This window comes from Taeniopygia guttata, chromosome 19 (assembly GCF_048771995.1).
Source record: "Taeniopygia guttata chromosome 19, bTaeGut7.mat, whole genome shotgun sequence".
NCBI classification, from domain to species: domain Eukaryota; kingdom Metazoa; phylum Chordata; class Aves; order Passeriformes; family Estrildidae; genus Taeniopygia; species Taeniopygia guttata.
The window spans coordinates 4,312,097-4,332,903 of NC_133044.1; the positions used below are offsets into that span (position 1 = coordinate 4,312,097).

The 20,807-nt window shown below is 63.4% G+C and overlaps 3 protein-coding genes across 5 annotated transcripts; all 3 read left to right on the top strand.

Moving 5' to 3' along the window:
- The first annotated feature begins 7 nt into the window (after positions 1-7).
- On the top strand, positions 8-1,859 carry SDF2 (stromal cell derived factor 2). Its single transcript, NM_001245545.1, is given in 3 exon segments — positions 8-197; positions 275-471; positions 1,035-1,859. Coding segments are annotated over 3 exon segments (663 nt in total). The 5' UTR covers positions 8-19; the 3' UTR covers positions 1,323-1,859.
- A 976-nt stretch (positions 1,860-2,835) lies between these two features.
- Positions 2,836-16,510, top strand: BLTP2 (bridge-like lipid transfer protein family member 2). 2 transcript variants are annotated; one of them, XM_030288036.4, is made up of 39 exons: positions 2,836-3,003; positions 3,572-3,701; positions 3,970-4,016; positions 4,294-4,456; positions 4,536-4,654; positions 4,999-5,059; positions 5,261-5,459; positions 5,615-5,738; positions 6,106-6,230; positions 6,313-6,380; positions 6,474-6,622; positions 6,861-6,979; positions 7,184-7,347; positions 7,474-7,738; positions 7,856-8,061; positions 8,208-9,303; positions 9,518-9,709; positions 9,789-9,991; positions 10,068-10,186; positions 10,261-10,481; positions 10,596-10,786; positions 10,872-10,971; positions 11,046-11,248; positions 11,538-11,832; positions 11,952-12,109; positions 12,199-12,405; positions 12,512-12,611; positions 12,806-12,988; positions 13,154-13,275; positions 13,353-13,508; positions 13,582-13,703; positions 13,984-14,164; positions 14,241-14,327; positions 14,429-14,539; positions 14,625-14,760; positions 14,975-15,099; positions 15,447-15,548; positions 15,629-15,763; positions 15,953-16,510. In XM_030288036.4, the coding sequence occupies exons 1-39, from the start codon at positions 2,933-2,935 to the stop codon at positions 16,133-16,135; spliced, it is 6,738 nt and encodes a 2,245-aa protein (XP_030143896.4). In that variant the 5' UTR covers positions 2,836-2,932; the 3' UTR covers positions 16,136-16,510. The 2 variants fall into 2 exon arrangements, with proteins under 2 accessions (XP_030143896.4, XP_030143897.4); XM_030288037.4 differs by lacking the exons at positions 2,836-3,003; positions 3,572-3,701; positions 3,970-4,016 and adding an exon at positions 4,044-4,164.
- A 154-nt stretch (positions 16,511-16,664) lies between these two features.
- RSKR (ribosomal protein S6 kinase related) lies at positions 16,665-20,577 on the top strand. Of its 2 annotated transcripts, XM_072937247.1 has the most exons (12): positions 16,915-17,096; positions 17,183-17,392; positions 18,028-18,111; positions 18,192-18,260; positions 18,416-18,485; positions 19,074-19,181; positions 19,325-19,365; positions 19,463-19,490; positions 19,594-19,683; positions 19,756-19,844; positions 19,914-20,024; positions 20,114-20,577. In XM_072937247.1, the coding sequence occupies exons 1-12, from the start codon at positions 17,040-17,042 to the stop codon at positions 20,333-20,335; spliced, it is 1,179 nt and encodes a 392-aa protein (XP_072793348.1). In that variant the 5' UTR covers positions 16,915-17,039; the 3' UTR covers positions 20,336-20,577. The 2 variants fall into 2 exon arrangements, with proteins under 2 accessions (XP_032607727.3, XP_072793348.1); XM_032751836.3 differs by having other exon boundaries at positions 16,665-17,392.
- The last annotated feature ends 230 nt before the right edge of the window (positions 20,578-20,807 follow it).

Here is a 20,807-nt window from a genome sequence, read left to right on the forward strand (position 1 = left end):
CGCTTCCGCTTCCTGCGGGATGGAGCCGCCGCCGCCGGTGCTGCTGCTGCTCCGGGTGCTGCTGCCGCTGCTGGCGGCGGCTCTGGGCGCGGCGGGGCGCGGCGAGCCCGGGCCCGTCACCTGCGGCTCCGTGGTGAAGCTGCTGAACGTGCGGCACAACGTGCGGCTGCATTCGCACGATGTGCGCTACGGCTCCGGTAACCGCCCGCCGCCCCACCGCGCGTACCCGCGGTGGGCTGAGCTGGGTGTGATGGTGGCTCTCCCTCCTCCGCAGGCAGCGGGCAGCAGTCGGTGACCGGGGTGTCGGCGGCGGATGACGGGAACAGCTACTGGCGGGTGCGGGGCCGCACGGCCGCCGTGTGCCAGCGGGGCACGCCGGTGCGCTGCGGGCAGACCATCCGCCTCACGCACCTGGGCACCGGCCGCAACCTGCACAGCCACCGCTTCACATCGCCGCTCTCCGGCAACCAGGTACCGCCCAGGAGCACCAGCCACGGTCCCCGGGCTCGGTGTCTTTCCCTGGGCAGGACGGGGCCCGCCTTGTCACTCGGGTCTTGGCGCGTCCCCTGAGTCCCGGCTGGGTTGTCCCTGCTCATCCCGACTGGGTTCTCCTCGTCCCTCATGTTACTGCCAGCCCCATCTTCTTGCCCAGTCAGTCTCCTAGGTTCCCCCAACAGATGCCTATGAACATTTGTTGTTCATAGGCGTATGAACATTTCTATGAACATTTCCAATTCCTGGCCCTAGATGTGTCCCCCATGTCCCCACCGGTCTCACCTTGGTCCCCATTTCAGAGTGGGTCTCTCCTTAGGCTGGGTCCCTACCAGCACTGCCTTGTTCCCTGGTCCCATCTGAGTCCCTGCCAATCCCCCTTGTTCCCTACTCCCTCCCAGCTCCCCAGTACCTCACCAGTCCTGAATCCCAGCCAGACCCTCAAAGTCCTAACAGAGCCTCAGTCACAACCAAATCCCTCTGCCCACCTCAACCCTCTCCTTTTTTCATCCTGGCCCAAATGAGCTGTTCTTCACCCGCAGGAGGTGAGTGCATTCGGGGAGGCTGGCGAGGGGGACTACCTGGACGACTGGACAGTGGTGTGCAGCGGGACCTACTGGGTACGGGACGATGAGGTGCGCTTCCAGCACACCTCCACCGACGTCTTCCTCTCGGTGACCGGGGAGCAGTATGGCCGGCCCATCCACGGGCAGAAGGAAGTGCACGGCATGGCCACCTCCAGCCAGAATAACTACTGGAAGGTGATGGAGGGCATCTTCATGCAGCCCAGCGAGGCCATCCAAATGGAGCAGTACCACGCCGAGTTGTGAGGGACAGACAGACAGACTGATGCGGAGCTTGTGGGCACTGCCCTGCTGTGTTTGGGACTGCTGAGCCCACAGAATGGCTCCTGTCCCCACCCTGGGACTGACACACACCACTGATACAGGGCCCTGGCACATGCAGATCCCGATGTCCTGAATTCAATGTGGAGCAGATTCCATTGTCCCAAATCTGACACTAAACAGGCCCCAGCATCCAGACCTAACCCAAAGCAGCTCCCAACATCCTAAAACCACTACAAAGCAGATCCCAGTGTCCAGACCTGACCCACAACAGATTTCAGATTTCAACATTCTAGATCAGCACAAAGCAGGTCTAACCATCTCAAATTAGCACAAAGCCAAGCCCAACAGACCTAACCCAAAACAAATTCCTAAGCTCCCACCCTGTCTCTTTGCAACCCACTCTGTCCAAGGACCTGCCCCTTAAAGGACTGCTGTCCCTGGGAGCTGTACCCCTTGCTGTACCCCAAACTGCCCCTCATGCCCTGCAAGGACCTGGGGCCATAAAAGTGCTGAACTCTGTCCTGTGGTGTGGCTGTTTGTGTGGGGGATGCAGGGAACCTCTGGCACTGGGGGCCAGACTTGGTGTCATCTGCACTTACCCCATCCTAGTGTCCCCCGTCCCAATCCCGGTGTCCTGCTCTCTCTATCCCTGTCCCCATCCCGGTGTCCCCCTGTGCCCAAGCATGTGCGATCCTGCTGTTCTCCCATCCCCATTCCGGTGTCCCCCCATCCCCATGCCAGTGTCCCGTGTCCCGATGCCAGTGTGGTCCCGGTGTCCACCCATCCCCATCCCGGTGTCCCTCTGTCCCCACCCCGGTGCCCGTGTCCCCATCCCGGTGCCCGTGTCCCCATCCCGGTGTCCGTGTCCCCATGCCGGTGTCCGTGTTCCCACCCGGTGTGCATGTACCCATGCCGGTGTGCATGTCCCCATCCCGGTGTCCGTGTCCCCATCCCGGTGCCCGTGTCTGCATCCCGGTGCCCGTGTCCCCATCCCGGTGTCCGTGTCCCCATCCCGGTGTCCGTGTCCCCATCCCGGTGCCCGTGTCCCCATGCCGGTGTCCGTGTCCCCATGCCGCTGTCCGTGTCCCCATGCCGGTGCCCGTGTCCCCATCCCGGTGCCCAGTGTCCCCATGCCGGTGTCCATGTCCCCACGCCGGTGTGCATGTCCCCATGCCGGTGTGCGTGTCTCCATCCTGGTGTCCATGTCCCCATGCCGGTGTGCATGTCCCCATCCCGGTGTCCGTGTCCCCACCCCGCTGCCCGTGTCCCCACGCCACTGCCCGTGTCCCCATCCCGGTGCCCGTGTCCCCATGCCGCTGCCCGTGTCCCCACCCCGCTGCCCGTATCCCCATCCCGGTTCCCGGTGTCCCCACCCCGGTGCCCGCTGCCCGTGTCCCCACCCCGGTTCCGGTGTCCCGTACCGGCGCGGCCCCGGCGGGGCGCTGCGCTGTCCCCGGGCAGGCCCCGCCCCGTCCCGCCCCTCCCAGCGGCCACTCGGGGTGCGCGGGCGGCCCCACGGGCGGCGGCGGGGCCGGGCCGGGCCGGGCCGGGGTCTCCGCGGGGCCGGGGCCCGCAGCGGGGCCGTGCCCGCCATGCCGCCGCCGCTGCCCGCCGCGCTGCTCGGTGCCGTCCTCATCGCGCTGCTGGCCGGGCTGCTGGCGCGGTCAGGGCCTGGCGGCTCCGGGGGCGCGGGGGCCGCGGCCGGGCGGGACCGGGATGCTGCGGGTGGGGCTGAAAGGGGCTCGCCAGGGCCGAGGGGAGGCCCGAGGGGCTGGCAGTGGGGGGTGAGGGTGTTTTGGGGGTGGTTGGGGGATGAGGGGGAGGTGTTGGGGGTCTGGAGGAGGGAAGCAGAGGGTAAGGGGGACAAAGAGGGCTTAGGGGGGTGTCAGGAATTTGGGGGGCTCACAGGGATGGGAGACAGGTGTGGAGGGGAGCCTGCAGGGGATTGGGGAGTTGTAGAGGTTGGTGTCAGAGGCTTGGGGGCTTGGAAAAGTTCAGAGGAGCTCACAAGGGTGGGCATAGGGTGCCAGGGGGGTGTGGAGGCCTCTGGTCTTGGGAGAGGGTTGTCAGGGATTGTTAGGGGTGGTCCTGCAGGGTCTCTTCCCCACCATGAGTCCATGTGAGCTCCTAGCGAGGTGTGGGTGCTGCAGCCGGTGCTCAAAGGACAGAGAGCATCCCTAGACCCCAACCCAATAGAGAAGCTGACCCTGGCTTTCACCCTGTTCCCACAGATGGCTGGCATGTCGCCTGGCTGTCACCTGGTGCCGGCAGAAGCTTCATGCAGAGCTGAAGATTGGCTCCTTTGGCTTCTTCTGGGCCCAGAACATCAGCCTCAAGTTCCAGCGGGAGCAGCAGACTGTGGTGGGTACCTGCGCAAGGGGTGGTCCTGGCAGACAAGGCAGGGAGGGTGATTGCTGTCACTTCCAGGCTGGCAGCAAATCCATGGAGCCACTCTCCTGTTGAGCACCCCCATGGTTGGTGCCAGGCCGTTCCTCCCATGGCCAGACTTGGGGGTTTGACTGCTCCTTGCATCATCCCAGGCACTGAGAGTGGAGTGGGAATGTTGAGATGAGCATCACAAGGCAGAGCCAAGTTGTTTCTTCTCTGACCCACCTGTGTGTCCTTACAGGAGATCGACAACGTCTGGATCTCCAGCAAGCTGAGCCGGGAGCTGCCGTACGTGCCCCCACCCCAGCTCCCTGCCTGCTCCCTTTGGGGGTCTGGCTCACCCCTCGCCCTGCTTGCCATCCTGCTGCCTTTACACCTTTCTGCCATCCTTGTTGGCCTGTGGTCAGCTCTGTGAGGGAGTGACCCACGCTTGGAGGTGACAGTGTCTTGTGGGTGTCCTTGTGCTGGTCCTGCACGTCCCTGGGGTAGGGGAAATCCCTGGTGACAGGGCCAGGTGTGCCAAGTGCGAGCTCTTGTCAGAGCTGCCTGTGCTGTTGCTCCCCAGGCGCTACTTTGAGCTGTGTTTTGGTGAGGTGCGAATCCGCACAGATCTCCAGAAAGGCCCTGCGTTCCAGCCGTCCGTCCCGGAGGCTCCCAGAGAAGCTGATGGAAATGAAAGCAGGACAGACCTGACCCTTAAACCCTCCCTGCTGAAGCTCCTTAGCCAGGTGAGGCACTGGCTCGGTGAGAGGCTGCTGTGGGCTGCGCTGCTGTCTGATATCCCTCACAGCAGCACCTTCTCCCCAGCTCTTTTCCATCCACATGGATTCCATCAACATCATGGTTCTGCACGTGGCCACCTCAGAGTCTCTCTGGCACATCCAGGCCAGCCAGACACGTCTCCTCCTCAATGGCAATGGGAAGAGGTAAAGCTGTGCTCGTACCCCTGTCTGGTTCCAGGGTGGGGGAGCTCCTCTGACCCCAGCCTTGTGTCTGTCCTCTCTCTGTCCTACTCAGCAGCATCCCATGTCACCTGTGGTGTGACGCATTAACCTCCTCTGAGGCTGGCCTGGTTCCTTTTCCTGTCACAGGAAGCTTGAGTTGTGTGTTCTCTAAATAATGTGGTATGCATAGAGTTAGGGAATGCACTGCTTTTGGGAGCACTTGGAGCAGGGACCTGCGGGTCCCTGTGTCCCACAGGAAAGAGGGCAGGAACTTGTTTTGGCAGCAGCAAGACCCACATCCTCCTTCTGTTCTCTGCTCTTCCCAGCCTGACGTGCGAGGTGAGCCTGACAAAGGTGAACAGCAAAGTCCTCCGGAGCAGCCAGCTGGTGAGTGCTGGAGGAGGGAGAAATTCCACACTCGGAACCTGGGCACTGGCTCTCTGGGACACGCTGAGGACCCGTCCCAGGGTGTCCCTGAGGCTGGGTGGTGCTGGGCTCTGTGCTGTGCCCAGCTCTCCACGTGCAGCACGCACTGGGAGCGCACTGTGTGACTCCCTGTGTGCTCCCTGCTGTGTCCCCTGTGCCCAGGATGACACGTGCCTGGCAGAGCTGGCCCTGGCACTCTCGCTCTCCCTGGAGATCAGCAGCAAGCGGCGGCTGGTGGGCGTCCGGCTCTGCGTCCGCACGCTGCAGGCAGAGCTGCACGAGGGGCTTTTCTGCAGCCCCCTCCTGCACCACGTCACTGCTGGGGCCCAGCACAGCAGCGTGGAGGAAGAGTCCAGCACAGGTCAGGACAAGGACAGGGACAAGCTCTGGGCAGGGCAGGGGCCGGTGGCCCCCGTAGTTGCACTGGAGCCAGAGGGATTTGGCTGTGGGATCACTCCCTCCTGCTCCCGAGTGTGGGGGTTTGGACAAGTCCTTCCCCTCTCTGTCCTTCTCCAGGCCCAGGGGAGTCCTCGAAATCCCTGTCTGTGCTGAGCAGAGACACCCTGAAGCTCATCCCCAGGAGGGTGGAGATGAAGCTGGAGAACACCAGCATGGTGCTGTCCATGAACAGTCAGAAGAGGTGAGGGGCAGGCTGTCCGAGTCCAGAGTAGTGCTGGGGACATGGACCTGGGGACAGCTGTGCCATTCCCTGCTTGTCCCTTGGCTCTGCTACACTGCAGAGCGAGTCCTAGAGCCCATTCCAGTGGGAAGGACTGAGCTGGGCCTGGGGATGGGCTCTTAGGGAGGGAGGAAGGCACGTGAGCTGGTTCTCCAGTAGGACAGCTGACAGCATCCTCAGGCAATGGGATGAGAGCACTGGGCTGTGCTGCAGCTGGGCTGCTGTGTTTGTCCATGCCAGCATGCTGGTCAGCTGGTGATGAGAGACAGGGAGATGGAGGACATGACAGTGCAGTTCCCTCCTGGCAGCGACTCCCTGTGTCTTCCAGGCACCTCACCTGGAGCCTGAAGCTGCTGCAGTTTCTATATCAGCGTGAAGAGGAGCAAATCCCATTGCGCAACTTCACGCCCACCTCAGACCTGGACCAAATGAGTGTAGACCTCCAGCTGGAAGGCACGTAGCCAGGAGAGCACGGATGAGACAGGGCTACCATCACTGCCCTCTGCCACCCCTCATTTGTCCTCTGTCCCCCCAGATGGCCTTCTCCTGTCCCAGAGCCGCCAGCGCATCGTGTGCCTCAACTCCCTGAAGACCAGTGTGCAGGTGAGCGAGCACTGGGCACACTCTGTCTCCTGGGGGTGGCTGGTTTGGCTCCTGGCATGAGTTTTTTGCCACCTGGCCCTTTCCCTGCTCTAGGTCACAGCCATTGACCTCTCGGCTGCTGTGCTGCTCAACACCTGCATCATCCACTACCGTCACCAAGAGTTTTCGCACTGGCTGGGCCTGTTGGCACAGGAGTACAGGTGCCAGGCGGTGCCTGTCCCCAGCCAAGGGCACAAGGGAAGGTAAACTTGGCCTCAGTGCAGCTGCTGGTATCACAGCTTGTTTCCTCTTGCTGGCCACACTCTGGCATGGTGCCTGGGCACTCAGCACCTTATCTGTGCACCAGCTGTGGGATGGGGAGGCTGGTCAGGAGGTGATCAGGGAGCCCCTGCAGAGAGGACATCCCTCTGGGTCTGCTCCCTGCCAGGCTCCGTGGCACACAGCTCCCAATAACAGCCCATCTCTGCTTGTCCTGTGCAGGAGCTATCCCCAAATCCTAGCACCCATCATCCTGTGTGCCTCGCTGTCCAACGTCAATGTGTCTGTGCAGCTGGGGGACACGCCACCCTTCGCCTTGGGCTTCAACTCCATCTCTGCAGGTACAGGCTGGATCAGGGAGGTGCTGGGCTCTTCTTGGGGTGTGCCAGAGAGGCAGCAGGATGGGAATGGAGAGGGTCGTGCTGCCGCTGTGCTGCCCGTGTGTGTGTGCGTGGCTGGGGGCTGTGGATCCCTGCCTGGTTGTGTGTGGGGTGCCCATGTTTGGGTAACCCTTGCCTGCGCTTTCCCCTCCTCTGTGCCCACAGACTACCAGCACCTGCGGCCACAGAGCGTGCACCAGCGAGCGGTGCTGGCCGTGGACCACCTGTGCTGGCGAGTGGGCAATGACTCCCACATCCAGCGTGCCCCACATCCCCCCAACATGCATGTGTGGGGAGAAGCCCTCATCCTCGACTCCTTCAACCTCCAGGTGAGGGGCAAGCCATGGGACCAAGGGGTGGCTTTCAGTCTCAGACTCCATTTGGGTGGCACAGGGATATGTGGTGGTACAGAGATGTCCTGCAGCCTGAGAGGGATCATCCTGCTTGTCCTCCAGGGTAGCTACAACCAGCCCCTGGGCATGTCCAGTGCCCAGTCGGATACGCTCTTCCTGGATTGCACCATCCGGGGGCTGCAAGTGGAGTCATCTGACACCTGCACTGAGTGCCTGGCCAGGCTCCTGCCCCTGTTCTGCTTGCAGCCTAGTGGGGCTGAACTTACCAAGCAGCCACCCTCTGCCTCCAGTGAGCCCTGGGGGCTGCTCTGGAAGGTAGATCTGAAGGTGGAGGACGTGAACCTTTTCACACTCTCGGCTGTAGTGGGTAAGTAGCATCCAAGCTGATCCCAGATGGCTGTCCTGGAATAACCCTGCAGTCAGAGGAACCTGGCATGTTGCAGTGTGCCTCTGTGCCTCCAGCACTGACATGCTGTCTCTCCAGGTGCCCTGGAGCTGCGGTTGGACACGCTGACTGTCCTGGGAAGTGCTGAGAGCTGCACGCTCAGCGTCCAGGGCATGGTGCTGGCCTTGGTGAAGAGCATCACTGAGAAGATGCAGCCGTGCTGCAAAGCTCCTGCCATCCCCAACCCAGTGGCCAGCCTCTCCGTGCTCTCTGTCACCTACCACAGCAGCATCCGCTCCCTGGAGGTCAGTTTGGCTGTTGGGCCACTGCTTTGTCCTGTTCTGAGGATAGGGGGAGGACTGGATGGCACGAAAGGTGTTGGGGGGAGGACGGGGCTGTGCTGTGCTGGCCCTGGCAGTGATGTGGTGCCTGCTCACTCTCTCTGGTGCAGGTGCAGTGCGGCGAGGGGCTGGCAGTGCTGTGGAGCCCACCTGACCACATGCACTTGTACCACCACACCCTGGGCACCCTGCAGTGCCACGAAGCCTTGCGGAGTGCCCTCGGCTACAGGACGCTTCCCTCTCTGCCCCCAGAGAGCCCCATGTCCCACCCAGCCACCCCTAGTGGGTCACCAGGGCCCTTCCAGCCAAAAGGGCCCCCTCCCAAAAGACTCCTGTCGCTGTCCCTGGAGCTGAGCTCTGCCAAGCTCACAGCCTTTGTCTCTGAGGCCAACTACATCAGCCTGGCTGCGGAACGGACCTCGGTCAGCTGGCACGGCGGTGCCCTGCACGGCTACTGCCCTGAGCTGGCCGCCGGCTTTGATGGACACAGCATTTTCAGCTTCAAGGAGGTGGAGGTGAAGCTGCTGCCGGAGCTGGAGGAGGTCGTCCGGCACCGCGACGCCTTCCCCACCCTGCGCACCCTCCGCAACCGCGGCTGGGCCTTCTCCTTCGCCAGCGTGACCATCGAGTTCCCCTACCAGTACGACTTCTCCCGCACGCTGGACGCTGCCGTGGGCGTGCAGAAGTGGCTGAAGGGCCTGCACCGGCCTGGGCGCCCCACCAGCACCGCCCTGCCCCCCGACCTCCTGCTCAAAGTCACCCACTTCTCCTGGGTCTTCCTGGATGACGTCTTTGAGGTCAAGCTGCGAGACAACTACGAGCTGATGAAGGATGAGAGCAAGGAGAGCGCCAAGCGCCTGCAGCTGCTGGACGCCAAGGTGGCTGCGCTGCGCAAGCAGCACGGGGAGCTGCTGCCTGCCCGCAAGATCGAGGAGCTCTACGCCTCGCTGGAGAAGAAGAACATCGAGATCTACATCCAGCGCTCGCGGCGCCTCTACGCCAACACGCCCATGCGGAGGGCCCTCCTCACCTGGACCCTGGCCCACCTGGAGCTCGTGGCCATGGCCGATGAGTCCTTCCATGGCACGGAGCGTGTGTTGGAGCAGATGAGGGACATGGATGATGTCAGCCCGTTCCCCCCAGAGGGTCTGGAGATGGTCACCCAGTGGTGCCGCATGATGAAGGGCACGGTTGGCAGCTTCTTTGGTGAGTTGTTTGGTGGGAGGGTGCCCTTGGAAGACAGCACGATGGCTGTGTGGCCTGGGCTGGCACCACGTGGTGTGTAACCAGGGATTTTTGGAGGTTCAAAGGGAGTGGGAAGGAAGCAGAGATGTGACAGGATGATAGCTCCTACTGTGGCCCAGAGTGGGGAATGCCTGTCTCTTTGCTGCGCTGCCCCTCACCCTTGCTCCTCCCGCAGTGCGGATCCGTGACTACCCGCGGTACCTGTTTGAGATCCGGACCTGGCAGCTCTCCGGCCGGCTGATCGGGGCCGAGCAGTGCGGCCAGGCCTGCTCCCGGCGCCGCCAGGTCCTGAAGCTGGGGCTGCCCTGGGGCGATGCCACGGTGGAGAGGAACATGCCACCCTTGAAGTTCTACCATGACTTTCACTGTAAGGCCTGGAGCAATGGAGGGGCTCTGTGGTGGGGTAGGGACGGGGCAAATGGCTGAGCCAACTTGTTTGTCCCCAGCTGTGATCTCCCAGTACACCATCGTGTGGGGGCCCTGCTGGGACCCGGCCTGGACCCTGATCGGCCAGTGTGTGGATCTCCTCACCAAACCCTCAGAAGACCCCAGTGCCCCGTTGCCCTGGTGGGACAAGAGCCGCCTTCTCTTCCACGGGGACTGGCACATGGACATTGAACAGGCCAACCTGCACCAGCTGGCCACCGAGGTGGGTGCCACTGGACTGGGGAACAACAGGGTGTGGGGTCAGCTCACACCTCCTCTCCTCACACCTGCCCTTGCAGGATCCCTACAACACCACGGAGAACATGCACTGGGAGTGGAGCCAACTCTCCTTCCACTGGAAGCCAGGGCAGTTTGTCTTCAAGGGCAACCTGGATATCAATGTCCGGACAGCCTCCAAGTGAGTGTGGGGCCATGAGCATGGGGGGCCCTCACCAGTGCTGGGGGGTGACTGGGGTCTCTTTCTGCATTCAGATATGACGACTGCTGCTTCTTGCACCTGCCTGACCTGTGCATGACGCTGGACCTGCAGTGGCTGTGCCATGGGAACCCCCACGACCACCATGGTGTGGTGCTGCGCTCCCCCGAATTCCTGCCCGAGGTGCCAGTGGGGCAGCAGTATGACTCCTACCGTGCCTTCCGCTCCGAGAACCTCAACCTCTCCATCCGGATGGACCTGACACAACCCAGTAAAGGTGGCTGACAGCGTCCTGGGGATCCCCTGGGGACAAGGGGCATAAGGCAGGGCATGCTGGTTGTGGGTTGGGTCCTGACCCTACGGTGCTGGCTGATGGTGGGTATATTCTCAGAGTACTCCCAGCCCCGGATCCTGCTCTACAGCAGCACCCTCCGCTGGATGCAGAACTTTTGGGCCACGTGGACCAGCGTGACCCGGCCCATCTGCCGTGGGAAGCTCTTCAACAACATGAAACCCAGCAAGAAGAAGCTGGGGCAGCATTACAAGCAGTTGTCCTATACTGCCCTCTTCCCCCGGCTGCAGGTAGTTCCCAGAGCTGGGAATCTGGTGTTTCCTCCCTGCTCTGCCTCTGCTGGACTCTCAGCTCCTGCTCTCTGCTCCCTCTCAGGTGCATTACTGGGCCTCCTTTGCGCAGCAGCGGGGGATCCAGGTGGAGTGCTGCCAGGGACACATCTTCACTCGGGGCACACAGCGGCTCATCCCACAAGGTGAGTGGAATCCTGCCAGCAGCACTTCCAGGCACAGCAGGGCCCCGGCTGACCCTGCTGTCCCTGTCCCCCAGCCGGCACGGTGATGCGGCGCCTCATTTCGGAGTGGAGCATCACGCAGATGGTGAGTGACCTGAGCCAGGTCACCGTGCACCTCATGGCCTCCACTTGTGACGAGAGCGCCGACCACCAGCTCGACACCCTGGTGAAGAAAACTCACCTGCTGAGCCTGTCCTCCCTCACCTACCAGCGGCACAGCAACCGCACGGCTGAGGAGGTACCGCTGCAAACAGGGCACAGCAGCTTGTGCTGGCCTGGTGGCCACCCCAGGACAAGGGGATGTTGGTTGTTGGATGCAATGGGGAAGGGATTTGGGCTGGGGAAGAGAGAGAACTTCAGGGCCTCCAATCTACCAAGCACCTGACTTTGTGCCCATGCTGTGGTCTGGGCTGCAGTCTCCACGCTCTGCCTGAAGGGCTGGCAGGGCTCCTAGTCCAATGCATGAGGCCACTGGGCAGGGCCAGGAGTAGCTTTGCTGTGCTGAGGCACTGACCCTTTGTGCCCAGGAGCTGCCCCTGCGTGATGGGGACGATGGTTTCCACACGCATCAGCTGCACTTGGTGGACCTGCGGGCGTCCTGGACCACCACAAACCGGGACATCGCCTTTGGCCTCTACGATGGCTACAAGAAAGCGGCTGTGCTCAAGCGTAACCTGTCCACCGAGGCCCTGAAGGGGCTGAAGATCGACACACAGCTGCAGGCCAAGAAGCTGAAGCGAGGCCCGCTCTCTGCTCACTCCATCCCTGCCAGAGTGACCGCTCCCATCACCAGTGGCCGTCCTGAGAGAGCCTCCTCAGGGGGTGAGCACAGCAGGGAGGGGAGCAAGGGGAAGCCCACAGCTCAGAGCTGTGCCTGTTTTCGTGCTGTACATTTGTGACATCCCCCCCACAGCTTTGCACTGACCTTTCTCCTTCCCCAGGGGCCTACATGCTGCAGAAGCTCATTGAGGAGACGGACAAGTTTGTGGTTTTCACAGAAGAGGAGTCGGGGGCCAGTGAGCAGCTCTGCGGCATCGCTGCCTGCCAGACCGACGACATCTACAACCGCAACTGCCTCATCGAGCTGGTGAACTGCCAGGTACCTGCCTGTCCCCACGGCCTGGCTGTGACAGGGGCTGTGCTGCCCCAGAAAAGTCCATCAGACCCCTGGGGTCTCTCCCCCCACAGATGGTTCTGCGTGGTGCAGAGACAGAGGGCTGTGTGATCGTGTCTGCTGCGAAGGCACAGCTGCTGCAGTGCCAGCACCACCCTGCCTGGTATGGGGACACTCTGAAGCAGAAGACATCCTGGACGTGTTTGCTGGATGGCATGCAGTACTTTGCCACAACAGAGAGCAGCCCCTCCGAGGGGGAGCATGGCCAGCTCTGGCTGGAGGTGAGCATGTGGTGGGTGAGCTATATAGGGGACAGGCAGTGCTGTCACTGCCCTGGCCAAGCCAGGGAAAGTGGGGACAGCCAGCAGTGCCTCCTTGCTTCCCCAGGTGAAAAATATTGAGGAGCATCGTCAGCGGAGCCTGGACTCGGTGCAGGAGCTGATGGAGAGCGGGCAGGCAGTGGGGGGCATGGTCAGCACCACCACAGGTACTGTCCACAGCCCTGGCTGCTGTGCCCACCCCAGTCCCACTTGGGTGTGACCCCAAGGCTGGCCGAGCTGAGAGTACCTGTCCTGTCCCTGTGTGGCTCCAGGAGGTGGCTGATGCTCCAAGCCCTGCACTGTGCAGTCCCACGGTGCTGGGACATGGCAGTCTGACCGTGGTTCCTCTGCCTGTTCCCAGACTGGAATCAGCCCTCGGAAGCCCAGCAGACCCAGCAGGTGCAGAGGATTATCTCTCGCTGCAGCTGCCGCATGTACTACATCAGCTACAGCCACGACATCGACCCCGAGCTGGCCACGCAGATAAAGCCCCCTGAGACCCCTGCCAACCAGGAGAAGGAGGATCTGCTGAAGAAGCAGGAGGGTGGGTGCAGCCAGGCAGTGTGCTGTGGGGGACAGAGCTCTGGGCTGACCCATGGCTAACTCCAGGGGTGTTCCCTTTTGGCCCTGCTTGGGGCTGCATACAGGAGGGGTCCCCAACACATTTCTGGCCATGCTGAGGCCCCACTTGCCCTTTGTGTCCCTGCAGGAGCTGTGGACACCTTCACCCTGATCCACCACGACCTGGAGATCTCCACCAACCCCGCACAGTATGCCATGATCCTCGACATAGTCAACAACCTGCTGCTGCACGTGGAGCCCAAACGCAAGGTACCCGCGGGGCTCCAGGCGTGTGTGCCACGCTCTGCACCCAGGCACTCCTAACCTTGCCCTGTTCCTGTGTCCAGGAGCACAGTGAGAAGAAGCAGCGGGTGCGTTTCCAGCTGGAAATCTCCAGCAACCCTGAGGAGCAGCGCAGCAGCATCCTACACCTGCAAGAGGCTGTGAGGCAGCACGTGGCCCAGATCCGGCAGCTGGAGAAGCAGATGTACTCCAACATGAAGGTGAGCCCACATCCCTGGCTCCCTGGGATCCCCACTCCAGGGCAGAGGGTGCTGAGGGTTGTCTGTCCTTCAGTCCTTGAAGGATGACAGCAAAAACGAGGTCCTGCTCGACCTGAACCACCGGCTGCAGCAGCAGCTGAGCCAGGAAAAAGCTGACCTGCAGCTGGAGAGTGAGGAGCTGAACATACTGATCAGGTAGGACAAGGGGGAACGGCTTTAAACTGAGACTAGGTTTGGATTGGATATTAGGGAGAAATTCATCCCAGTGAGGCACTGGCACAGGTTGCCCAGGAAAGCTGTGGCTGCCCCATCCCTGGAAATATTCAAGGATAGGCTGGATGGGGCTTGGAGCAACCTGTGCCAGTGGGAGGTGTCCAACCCAAACCATTCTGATTGTGTGATCCCAGCCTTCCCCAGCATTGTGTCCCCCTTACTGTAGGACTCCCATATCCCAGCTCTCTCCTCTGGGCTGCAGGTGCTTCAAGGACTTCCAGCTGCAGCGAGCCAACAAGATGGAGCTGCGAAAGCAGCCGGAGGATGTGAGCGTGGCACGGAGGACTGAGTTCTACTTTGCCCAGGCACGCTGGCGCCTGACAGAGGAGGATGGGCAGCTGGGCATTGCTGAGCTGGAGCTCCAGCGCTTCCTCTACAGCAAGGTGTGGAGTTGGACAGTGCCCACAGCCCCTAAGCTGGGGACAGGGACATGGGGAGCTGATGGCTTTGTCTGCACAGGTCAACAAATCTGATGACACGGCCGAGCATCTGCTGGAACTGGGCTGGGTGACCATGAACAACCTGCTGCCCAATGCTGTCTACAAGGCAAGTGGCAGCTGGGGGAGTAGCTCTGCAGCTTGAGGACCCATGCATGGCATGAGCAGAGCAGCCTGTCCTCACCCAGCCACTCGTCCTCTTCCCTGCAGGTGGTGCTGCGTCCCCAGAGCTCCTGCCAGTCCGGCCGGCAGCTGGCCCTGAGGATTTTCAGCAAGGTCCGGCCTCCCGTGGGAGGCATCTCCATCAAGGAGCATTTTGAGGTGCCAGGGCTGGGCCGGGAGGTGCCAGGGTCTCTGTGGGGCACGGGCAGTGTGTGCCTGGCTCTCACGTGTCACTTTCCCACAGGTGAACGTGGTGCCTCTCACCATTCAGCTCACCCACCAGTTCTTCCACAGAATGATGGGTTTCTTCTTCCCTGGCCGTCATGTGGAGGAGGAGGAGGTGGGGGATGAGGAAGATAAGTCCAAGCTGGTGACAACAGGTGAGAGGCTTGTAATCATCCTCCTCTCTGGATGTCCTTGAGCCGCTCTGGCTGCGTGTCCAGGATTATGTTTGTGGGCAGCTGCTGTCCAGCCGTGAGTTGAGGAACGGGGATTTGTGGTCTCCCCTGTGGTCAGGGAGGTGGTGGGAGGGTTGGGGGTCATGGCTAACCCCTGGCTGGACGCCACCAGCACCTCACACCCTGTTTGCCCCAGGGATCCCCGTGGTGAAGCCGCGGCAGCTGATCGGGGCCGATGACTCGCTGGGCTCAGGGAAGGGAGTTGCTCAGGGACTGAACCGGACATCAGGGGTCAGAAGATCGTTCCGAAAAGCACCTGAGGTACCTCGTGCTGCTGTGAGGGGGGAATCTGCGAGAGCCCTGCTGTGGTGCCAGTCTGTTTTCCTTAACTGCAAGGCTGGGTAGCCATGTCCTCCAACACTTCCCTCCCACGCTTGTCTGCTTTCTCCTGCTCCCTCCCACCATGAGGATTTGCATCCTTTACAGCCAGGCTCCTGCACGCTTATGTGATCCCTGTATCTCATTTTTCCAGCACCATGCCAGAGCAGCTCTCACCTCTCCCTGATGAAGCAATGCTGTGGCCTAGTGCCCGGCTGTCCCTTCCCTGCTGGTTCCTGGCTGTGTCCCTTCTCCTTCCCTTCTGCTCACGGCTTCTGCTCTGTCCCCAGCATCCCGTGGATGACATCGACAAGATGAAGGAGCGTGCAGCCATGAACAACTCCTTCATCTACATCAAGATCCCGCAGGTGCCACTCTGTGTCAGCTACAAGGTGTGGGACCGGTGGGACAGGGCATGCGTGGGGTGGTCTGGGCCATCGTCCCCACGCTGCCTGACACCTCTGTCACACAGGGGGAGAAGAACAGCGTGGACTGGGGCGACCTGAACCTGGTGCTGCCATGCCTGGAGTACCACAACAACACATGGACGTGGCTGGACTTTGCCATGGCGGTGAAGAGGGACAGCCGCAAAGCCTTGGTGGCACAGGTACGTGGGACCACATCCCTCTTCCCGCTCCTCAGGCTGCCAGAGCTGCTCTGCCCGGGATGGAGATGGTAACCCAGGGTGGGTGGCACATTCCCCAGTGTGGGAAGCAGCTGCACTGGCTCAGCAGCTCAGGCTGCCACCCAGGCTGTGGCTGTGGGGAGTTGCTGAGCCCCCTGACTCCCGGGGCAGGTGATCAAGGAGAAGCTGCGCCTGAAGCCGGCGGCAGGTGCAGAGGCCCGGGGGAAGGTGGAGAACAAATCTGATGGGACCATCCAGCAGCAGGAGGAGGACGAGAAGGCTCGACTGCTCATTGGGCTGAGCGTGGGCGAGAAGAACCCCAGCAAGAAGTCGATCTTCGGCAGGCGCAAATGACAGCAGCACCCGGCAGGCCGGGAAGGGACTTGGGGTGCCCTGTGGGGCACCCCCTTGGGGGAGCACCCCGAAGGCAAAGGGGGGGCTGCACTGCTCAGTGGTCCCCAAGGAGGGCTCAGCCACGTGCAGGCCCTCAGTAGCCCCGTTGTTGTGGGGCAGGGGTGGGGCAGCACGTGGATGTGGGGCACAGGGTGCTCCGGGGCAGCTTTGTGGGGTACAGAACCCTCGTGCCAAGGGCCCCTGCGAGCTTCCCCCCCTCCCTGCTGTGCGGGTGCTGGGCCCAGCCCCTGGGCCTGGTGAAGCAGCAGGATCGTCCAGGCTGGGAAAAAGGGGAACTGAGAGAGTTTAACTGAAGAGTTTTTAATTTGGAACAGGCTTAGGCCAGTGGCTTGTTTCTTGCCTCACCCGCGGTGCTGGGCTCAGCACCAATCTCCATCTCAGCCCGGCAGCCCCCCATCCTTGGGGGCTTCACCCCTTGCCCTTCCCCAGGAGATGCTCAAGGCACCCCTGGGCTCAGCCTGTGCACTTCCCCCTCTGCAGTGTTCTCCGTGAGCCCAGGGCCGAGCCCGGGCTCAGCAGGGACTGCAGGCACCCCCTCGGGGCTGCAGCGTGGGGTGCAGAGAGGGAAGGGAAGGGTGAAGGGGGAGCCCCACGTGTGGAATGAGGGGGTCCCGCAGAGGGGCTGGGATCAGTCCCGGGTGGGTGAACAGCCCCCAGGTGTGCAGTGAGGGTCCCGAGTGGGGGGGATCGGTCACGGGTGGGGGTCGCCGTGCAAGGGGCAGCCCCGCCGCCGAGCCCCGGGGCGGGGGGTGGTCGCGGCGGGCGGGGCGGAGCGAGGCGGCGGGGTTATGTAAGGCGGCGATTACCGGGGACCGGGCCCGGGGCGCGGCCGGGCGGCGCCGCGATGGGAGCGACGAGCAGCGGCCCCGGCTCGACCCCGGCTCCGGTGCGGCCCCCCCAGGTGCGTGCGGCGGCATCAGCCCCGGGGCTCCCCCGGGCACCTCCCGCCCCGGGATCCCCTCACTGACGCTGTCCCCGGTTCCGCAGGGCCGCGCCGTGGGGTCGTGGGTGCGGGCGCTGTTGAGCCGAGCAGGGTCGGTGCCGGTATCGGTACCGGTGCCGGTACCGGGGCTCGCCTTGGCCCCGCGGGGCCCCGCCGAGGAGCCGCCGCTGCCCGGGTGGCCGCTGCCGCAGCTCGTCTCGCTGTTCCTGCCGGAGTTCCCCGTCCGCCCCTCCGCCCGCCAGCAGCAGCTCAAGGTGCCGTCCCGGCCCCCCCTCCTCCTAACGGGGTCCCGCTGCATCCGAACGGGATCCCCGATCGTCCTCCCCCGGGCACGTCCCGCCCGTGCTGCATCCCGCCCTGGGCAGTCCCGGGCGCTCTAACGGGTCCCCTCGCATCCTGCTCGTCCTACCGGGGTTCCCCAGAGCCCTGAGCATCCTCCCGCGCCGTCCGTGCATCCCGTGCCGCCATCCCGGCATCGCCGACTGCCTTACCGAGCTCCCCTCGCACGCTCTGCCGGGTGCCTGCGCATCCTACCGGCGTCCCCGGCCGTTCCGCCGGGTCCCCTTCTATCGCCGCCACCGCCGCCGGGTGCCCGTGTCGGGTCTCCGTGTGTTCTACCGGGGTTCCTCTGCACCCCACCGGAGCGTGGCATCTCACCGAGGTCCCCCGTATATCCACCGCTGCCACCTTGGGGTCCCCGTGTCCCTTGTGCCCCATACTGGGTCCCCATGAATCCTGCTGGGGTTTCTGTTGGGTCCTCCAGGTCCCCATGTGTCCCCAGCGTCTGCTCTGGGTGCTCTGTGCCCCTCACCTTACCCCATTCAGGACCCCAGCCTGAGCAACCCAAATCCATCTCCACGGCGTGCTCAGGCCCTGCTCCTCTCCTCAGATCCTGGGCTTCGTGGCCAAAGGCTCCTTCGGGACCATCCTCAAAGTGCTGGACTGTGGGAGGGAGAAGGTCTGCGCCGTGAAGGTGGGTGCTGGCTCCTAGGGCCCATGGGTGCCCCCACCTGCCCTTGTCCCCCACTTGACAGTGCCTCGCCCCCCCTCCAGGTTGTGCCCAAAGTGGAGGTGCTGCGCCGTGACACCCTCAAACAGTGCAAAGAAGAAGTCAGCATCCAGGTGAGGGGGGGCCCCAGGAGGGACCCCAGCCCATGAAGGGGTTTGGGGTGGCCACGGGGACACCAGGAGGCCGTGGGAGCTGCGGATGGAAGGTGACAGAAGCGGGGTCCCCAGCCCCGGGGGGCGCTCACTCTCTTGTGCTTTTGTGTCCCCAGAGACAGGTCAGGCACCCGTTTGTCCACGGGCTGGGGGACAGCTGGCAGGGCCAGCGCCACCTCTTCATCAGTGAGTGACCATCTGCCCGCGGGCTGGGCCCGGCCCCCCTGTCCCCGCACGTGTCCCCGCCGCCCGCACACGTGTCCCCGCACACGCTCCCCCCGCGCCCCGGGGCCATCCGGGCGCTTGGGCTGCCGCTGCCGGCTCCCATCTCCCATCTCCCGGCTCCCATCTCCCGGCTCCCACCGCGGGACACGGATGGGGACAAGCCACAGCGGGGCAGGGACCAGCGTGGGGGTGAACAGAGCACCCCGTGCCTGCCCGGCCCTGATGGCTGTGTCACCTTGGCCCCTGCAGTCTGTGTGACACCTCAAGGACCACCTCATTGTGGTACCTCATGTGGTCCCAGGTGTTTGTGTGTTCCCAGTGCCCACAGGGCTCTGGTGCTGATGTCACCCTGCTACTTGCATGTTCCCGTGCCACCTTACTCATACCTGTGTCCCCTCAGTATGGAACCTGGTGCCCATCCTGCCCTGGTGCCTGTGCCACCTTCCCAGCGCTTCCACCAGCGCTGCATGGCCGCAGCGACCCCATGCCACCCCAGTGTCCCTCGTGCCAGCCGACCCATCAGTTAGGCACTGTCACCTGTCCCCGCAGTGTGCACCTACTGCAGCACCGGGGACCTGCACGCGCTGTGGCGCGCTGCCGGCTGCTTGGCCGAGGCCACCGTCCGCCTGTTCGCCGCCGAGCTGGTGCTGGTGCTGGGTGAGTGACCCTCCACACTGGGGACAGCCACCAGTGTCCCCACCAGCGGACACCTGCAGGCAGGGTCAGCCACTGCCAGGGGAGGCAGTGGGCACTGTGCTGGGGGGGGACACACGGCACTGATGGCTCTGCCTTGTCCCCAGTGTACCTCCACGACCTGGGCATCATGCACAGAGACGTCAAGGTGGGTGGCAGCGGGGCTGGGGGCTGGAGGATGGGGGGGGGGGGGGTCTGTGAACCCCCAGCGTGGAGAGGCCACTTCAGTGCCCGTCTTATTTCAGATGGAGAATATCCTCCTGGATGAGAGAGGTAAGAGCCTGGTGGCACTGCCTTGGGGACACCCCATCCGTGGGGACACCCTGTCAATGGGGACACCCTCCCTATGGTCCTCACGTGGTGTTTGGCCCCACAGGGCACCTCAAGCTCACTGATTTCGGCCTCTCCCGGTACCTGCAGTGGGGTGAGCGAGCTCACACAATCTGTGGCACCCTGCAATACATGGGTAAGGGGAGCTGTGCTGGGGGGCTGTGCTGGGGTGCACAGACCCCCAGGTGCTCACCCGGTCTCCCCACAGCCCCAGAGGTGCTGAGTGGGGGGCCCTACAGCCATGCAGCCGACTGGTGGTCCTTGGGAGTCCTGCTCTTTGCTCTGGCCAGTGGGGAGGTAAGAGCCACAGGGTGGGGGGACAGGGACACCTCAGGGAGACCCTGAATTCACTCTATGCTCCCCCAGTTCCCTGTGGCTCCAGCTGGGGACCATGTGGCCATGCTGGAACGTGTCAAACAGAGCAGCTATGAGAGCCCACCCCAGTTCAGCCCTGAGCTAGCCCGGCTGCTTGCTGAGGTAACCCTCCTGCCTGGATTTTGAGGTCCCACTGGGCCCTGGGCTGGATGCTGAGGTTTCCCTTCTCGCTGTCGTCCCTCTGCCCGCAGCTGCTGTGCCACAACCCCCTGTACCGTCTGCGCTACCTCCACCACTTTCAGGGCCACCCCTTCTTCCGCGGGGTGGCTTTCGACGCTGACCTGCTGCAGAAGGACCCGGTGGTGGTGGCAGTGGCCCCGCGACCCCCCGAGCAGCCCCCACCCGATCCCGCCACTTTCGCCGACTTTGACTACGAACTCGCCGCCTCCCCGGACCGGCCCTGGCCTGGCTGAGCCACCACGGCTGGGACCCACCAGGGCTGGGACCCACCACGGCTGGGACCCACCACGGCTGGGACCCACCACGGCTGGGACCCTCGGCATCGCTCAGGGACATCCCCCTACCCCGGCAGCGGGTCGGACCCTGCTGGGCCGGGTCCCCCAAGGGGTTACCCGGGTACCCCCCGATCTCATCCCCGGGTACCTCAACTCTGTACCTCTCCCCGCGGGAGCAATAAACCCGAGAGCCGCTGGCACTGGTGCCCTGACTCGTGCTGGGGAAAGCGGGACCCCCTCCCTCGGGGCGGGTTTGGGGCAGGTCTGGGGGGCCGTGTGGGGTGGTTTCCCCCGGGGCTGGCGATGCGGGAGGAGCTGAATCCCCCTGCTCATCCATCCATCCATCCTTCCGTCCGTCCGTCCGTCTGTCCGTCCCCCCGGTGCTGCGCGGAGGGGGCGTGGCCAAGGGCGTGACCACGCCCACTGATCC